At 37.6% G+C, this 6,478-nt stretch overlaps 1 protein-coding gene across 1 annotated transcript; it reads right to left on the reverse strand.

Moving 5' to 3' along the window:
- Window positions 1–1,977: 1,977 nt before the first annotated feature.
- Window positions 1,978–3,294, reverse strand: LOC131145088 (uncharacterized). The gene has a single exon (XM_058094156.1). The coding sequence runs from the start codon at window positions 3,225–3,227 to the stop codon at window positions 2,361–2,363; it is 867 nt and encodes a 288-aa protein (XP_057950139.1). The 5' UTR covers window positions 3,228–3,294; the 3' UTR covers window positions 1,978–2,360.
- Between the last annotated feature and the right edge of the window lie 3,184 nt (window positions 3,295–6,478).

Genomic DNA, 6,478 nt, shown 5'->3' on the forward strand with positions numbered 1-6,478 from the left:
AAAATAAGAATCAAGTTTTAGAACATTACATGAATAGATTGATATTATTCGCAAATTGTGTTAAGGATCTTTGGTGATTAAGATCAGGAAAATAAAAGGCTAATATGGTGACTAATATTAGATTACCTGGCAAGGTAGAGCTGTTGTCTGGTAGGCTGCAAAACATGAAAAATGCTTTGCAGATTATTACTATTAGTATAGTACTATGAATAAGCTAACAAGTAACAACTACAGTTGCAGCCTTGGGCAAGATGCCAGTTGATCTTCCTACCAAATAGGAAAGTGGCACAGTTGTCCCTCACACTTTGTGTTGCTTGAAGACCAATTGGAAAAAACTACTTGAATTTGGGGATTAAACATCAGGAATCTTCAAAAGGAAGAGATATAGTGAGATCAAAACATAAGATGAGATGAAATAAGCAATGCAAGAACAATTTGTACCTCCCAACTACATGCAGCATGTTCGTCTGCATCTTAATTATTTGAAGCAAGAAGACAGGACATTTGCAAATAACACGCATAGGTTCTATCATTTGACTACTCATGCCATCATAGAGTTCGAAGGCGATATGGTGATTTCTTTACATAGAAAGGGCTTAAGCCATCTATTACCTTCAAGCTTGCTGCATGTCGTATGCAGCACAAGTTGCCGCTCAGATAGAGGATAATATTCTATCCAGGCCTCCTAAGAAGCGCGATGATTCCTTTAATGTTGACACACACTTCCTTCCCTAAGAAACATAATGATTCCTTTCATGGCGGTGGACTTATTCGTGCTTTCCCCAACTCAGCAGAGTTGAGTTTTTTAACTTCTTTTCGGAAGAAGGGAATTGATGTGGGATGGGAAATGGAGTTGGATGGAACATTGACCCAACTTTGGAGGCCAGATTTAAAGAATAGGTCAAAGGATCGTTGGGTCCAAAACCTGAACATGTTTAGTTTAAGTTAGGCTTGTGTCTATCTGGGGTTTACTTGCGATTTCTAGTATCATCAGGGTTTTATTTGTAATTTTATTATAAATTTAAGATTTCTTATAATTAGGGCGTCAAAATCCATGTAAGAGTCAGTTTTCCGGTGAATTTGAATTGAGAAGTCAACTCATTGTTTTCCCCTCCCCTTGTATCTCCGTCTTCCTCCTCCCTTCTTCCTTCTTCTTCCATTGTCTTCTCTGCTTTTTCCCCCTATTTCTCTCTTGCAATAAACCGTTGCTGCTGCTCTGCACCACCAAGATGCTTGGACTTTCATAAAAATAATTAGGGTGAGCAGAAGAGAACCAGAGAAAACACATACCCTAAGTCTAAACCTTCTCTTGGATAAAGTGCAATTCAAACCACGGTCAGAACCAGCATAACTCCTCAGTCCTCACCCACATAATCTTCCTGCAATATACTATTTTTTAAAAACACTAATACAAACCGCTGCTGTCTCCTGGGAAGGGTGGCCATTAAATTCGTGGCCCCTAAATTCTTCCAGCTCAACCATACCAAAGAAAACATTCTTCTTAAGGATACACTAGGACATTATTGCACCTTCCCTAAGAAGATTTAACACAATGTAGTTTCTCGGTCAGCTAGAAATCAGTCCATAAAAATTTTACCATTTACAGGCTTTCTTCGTTTTAAAAGGAATTTCAGACTCCCATAAGTAGAGTCAGAAACAGTTTGTAAGCTACATTTTGCATGCTGGCATAAACTCCCCCTACTTGTCATATCAAATTAAGAGCCTTGAAAGTGTAGACATTATGAAAATAACATCAATAATTAGAAGCCCGCATACATTTAAAGAAAGGAAGGACTTGCCATGATTGCGATGAATAGAGCTGCAAGAGAAGGTCAGCAATTTTGCAGGAATTTGAGTTCAAGAATCAAGCAGCTAAGCACAGACATGGCAGGCGGATCAATCGTTCCAAACTAGTGACGAAAGAAGAACACCAGCCAATACAAAAAGCACTACTATGCTTGCACTACAAACTAAATATAACAAAGAATGACAAATTATATCTAAAAATCCTAGTCCAATTCCAACTTCTTTCCTTTGTCAACCGCACCAATTAGAACATATTGTAAACAACGGAAAACAAAAAAGGAAACAAGGAAGTTGCAAAAGAAGGAAAACAGATCTTCTAGAGTTACTCGAGAGAGTTTTTGTATGAGAAGGATATGTATATACTTTCAACTCCACAAACTCTAAAAAAGAAGAACTCTAGAGGATCTTGATCCAAAATAAAGATATCAATATTAGCAAAATGAACACCAACATCACAGACAAGCATGTATCTTCTGATTCTTCTCTTCTTCTTTTTTCTCATTTACTATGGGCTTAGGGTTTCAAGAAGTTACAGTACATGAAGCGGTGTAGAACTAGGACAGTCCCTTGCGAAGCTTTTGGATTGAAGCGAACATTTTTCGCCTGGAACCAACAGCATTTATTCCCATATCCTTGAGATCCTCCAACGTCAACATTGGCAATACCTCATCGTCCACCTCGTGTATCTCAAAAATCGGGGCGTACCGACTTAGCCCGAGCTCAATAAGCCACGCTCTCACTCCGTCATCTAGAAACTGATTCGTATCCCTCTCGCTGGCGAAGTTCCGATCACTTCTGCCGTCCAATTCAATCGCATCTTGATCCCGGCTCTCCGAAGCCCTAGCCCTAAGCGGCCTCCGATGCTGCGCGTGCCACAAATCGACCCCTAAGTCATCGAACGAGTGTACCGGGCTCTCCGAGCCATCCAGCTCGAACTCCCTGAACCCTTCGTCGGCGTCTTCTCTTCCACCGAACGCCTCGTCACGCTCGGCGGCGGCGGCGTCGTCGACCTTCGCCGCCCAACTCGATCTCACTCTCTTTGCGGCTATTCCCCTTTTCGATTTCGACTCCTTCAACCTTCGATTATCGAGATTTCCGTCGCCGGAGAAGTTATGTTCCTCGGCGGCACCAGCGTCTAGGGTTTCTAGGGAGTCGCCGCCGTTCACGAGGTTGGTGAGAGGGCGAGTCTTGGAGGATTTGGAAGCTAGGGCGGGGTCTTTCGTGAACCGCCAGGGCTTGCTTCTGCGGCCGTGAGATTCGTAGGAGAGCGTCGCCGGTTGGTCGCCGATGTCCCCTAGTCGGACGCTGGGACGGCGTTGGCGCTTGGGGGCTAAGGTCGGTCCAAGATTGTTGTCGACGGGAGGAGGCGCCGTCGACGGAGCGGCGGCGACCAGGGCTTCCGATGGTTGTAACTCTGCCATTACAGAAGGGGAGTGGAGGTGGGGCGGGCGGGGGGTGGGGGGAGCGAAGTGCGCGTAGGATAAGGAACAGGGGAGCGTGCGGGAATCTAGTGGGTCGTGAGAAATGGGTAGTGATGTGTTGTCACCGTTGGATGAGCTCCAAGTTTCGGATGTATATTTTTTGGGTGTGATCGGACGGGGCTGATGATTCGACGGTGTCCTTAAATCAAGATCGTAAAGAATCAGTGGAGAAGGCAAAAGTTTTCAAGGGACGAACGTTTTTGCAACAAATAAAATTTAGAGGCAAAAAATATATCACATAAAACAATATTTGCGATTAAAAATGTGATTGAAACTCTGAAATCAAAGTAGAAAACACAACGAAAAAATTTTGAGTTTTTTTTTTCGAACTCCTAGTAGAAAAAAAAAAATCTTCTTACAAATTAGACGATAAAAAATTACAAATTCTATTAAATTGGATTTTATCTTTGATTCTTATAATGTACAAAAGACATTATAAGAATTAAAGTAATTATTAAAATAATTTTAAAAAAATATTATATGATGGAGAAGATATACAATAATAATACTCAAATGTGAGGAATGACTAAAGACATAAATATGCAAATTTAATAAAATCCCTCAATCATTTTCTTGTTATTTCATAGTAAAAAAAAATGAACCACTATAGTATTACTATTTTAATAACAATTAAGTCCGTTTGTTATAGAAAATTGAAATTCAAAAGAAAACAAAATATTGATAACGGGTGATGTTTTGTTTTTGCAACTTATTAAATAAGGTATTTCATTCAATTAGTTGTTGAAAAAAAAACTAAAACAAATACAAAAGGGTTGTAGTTCGAGTTGAGCATTTTTGGTAGGCTAGTCGATGCCCTCCCTTTAGTCGAAGCTGGGCAAGCAATGGTGGTATAGGTGTGAATAAATATTCTTATAATATTCACACTGTTTTTAACTTTGATGAGTTTTAACTTTTAAAAGTAATTTTTATTTCTCATATTTTAAAATCAATCTCTTTAAGTATGACGATGGGTAATCCATTATTGAAGGTCGAGTTTTAAGGCATAAGGATTCTCTTAAAGTCAATGTTTACTTGTCATGTGGTAATATCCACAAAGATAATTTTATCCCATCAATGATAATAATAATTATTTAATAATAATGATAATAAATGCCTATAAAAATTAATAAAAATAAATAATTGTTACTAAAACTTGCTTTTAATGTTTATTTAGGGCCCTATAATTATTTAATCTTTTCCTTTGTGTTTATATCTTTGTTTTTCTTGTTTGTTCAATATTGGCGCACTTCCTTAAAAAGATATTACTCTCCTACCAATTCTATTTAATGTATCTACTACTAGCTTTGTATTATTGCTAAAACTCAATTTATATTTTCTCCTATATATATTTTTTTTTAAATTATGTTAAAATCAAATTTAATTTGCAGACATTGATTAGGTATGTACCTTGTCAGTTAATTTGAATTATCAATATCCTAAAGCAGATATACATCAAGTGCTTTCTAAACCATATTAATGACGGATACAATCTTAAGAAAATAACTAATTGTGCTTCCACTTACTAACTTTCTACTGTAAATTTTTATATCAAAATATAATTTATCGTCTCCTTAGTCTTGTTATTTTTGTTCATTTCATTAACTGCATTAAGTAGTTAAAAAAAAACAACTATATTTTTATAAAAAATAATCATTCACCATAGTTAATAGAAAAACCATTACGGAGAAAACAAAACAATACAACAGTGTTAACCCGAATCACGAGAAAATATTACTCGTTTTAACTTATCTAACCTTACAATTTATTTAGTAAAAAATGTCTCATAATGTTTATGTAATGACCTGCTTAATTTATCATATAATAATACGAATTCAATAAATAAGTCAACCCGAACCCGTGGGTAACGGGGACACCTGTCATTCACAGCGGAATCTAGGCAGCAGTAAATGAAAAACATCATCATCATAACCACAAAAGATATAATACCAGAGTTAACTATAATCCATAAATATGGTATTTATATATACATCTCCCAAAATACCAAAATAAACCTAGGATCTTACAACGAAAATCTTCTGATCCTATATCATAACTTTCCCTTCCCATAAGGAAGCTCAACTCACTCAACGACAGCCCTGACCCGCTGGTCTCTCCTGGTTTCCTGAAATAATTTAAACTTAGGGTGAGACATCTCTCAGTAAGGGTAGATAAATTAAAATCAGTTGTGTGGTAACATGAATATTTAATATTGTAATACGTATATCGTACATTTCACATACCATCAAATATAAATCGTAATATGGTTAGATAAACATATAATTTTATACTTTCAAGTAATCATACATGTATTATCTGATATATTCTATAATACTAAAAACTACTCAGGATGTATAACTAACTGATGTCATGTATTACCCCCCATGACGGGTTGTGCAGCCCAAAGGGGGGACCCGACAATGGCTGGCTGACCATTGCCGAGTCAAAAATATCTGTAAGTACGATGGGTCTCCACACCCTGGTCCGGACTGCTAGGTGGACGTATACAACTCTACACTAAAAGTCACATCGACTATATATCTCCCACCCCCTCGTGGAGTGGTTAGCACCAATCTAAACATAAATATCTGATCTATAAATTACGGTACCGTACACCTGAAACTAAACTAAACTAACATCCGGGTTTTGATAACATATAGTACATAAACATATATACATAACAATTACAGCCTTGCACCGAAAATATGAATAAACGCAGCCTTGCGCTGAATAACATGAGTAATTGCGGCCTTGTGTCGACCATCAATTACAGTCTTGCGTCGAACATATCATGTAGTGACCCGAAAAATAATAGTATTTAAATATAATAAGAGAGAGAGAAATAGAAACAGAAACAGAATGAGTTTGTCAACGACATTGCATTTTGGGGGATAACAATAATAAATTCAAGGAAATTTCCAGGACTCGTCAATGAATACAGGGTTTCGTCAACGAGTGCATAAGGAAATTCGTCGACGAATACAGGGTTTTTTCGATGAGAAAATACCAAACGGGGTTTTTGGCTGCTTTGAATTTCGTCGACGAATACAGCGTTTCATCGACGAATTTAATGAAGGACTTGTCGATGAGGTGATGTGTCTCATCGACGAATTTGGCCCTATAAGTAGCTAAAAACCGAATTTTTATTCACTTTTAACGCTCCTCTCTCTCTCTCCTACGTCTCTCTCTCCCTT

The sequence above is a fragment of the Malania oleifera genome, chromosome 12 (assembly GCF_029873635.1).
Source record: "Malania oleifera isolate guangnan ecotype guangnan chromosome 12, ASM2987363v1, whole genome shotgun sequence".
In the NCBI taxonomy this organism is placed as follows: domain Eukaryota; kingdom Viridiplantae; phylum Streptophyta; class Magnoliopsida; order Santalales; family Ximeniaceae; genus Malania; species Malania oleifera.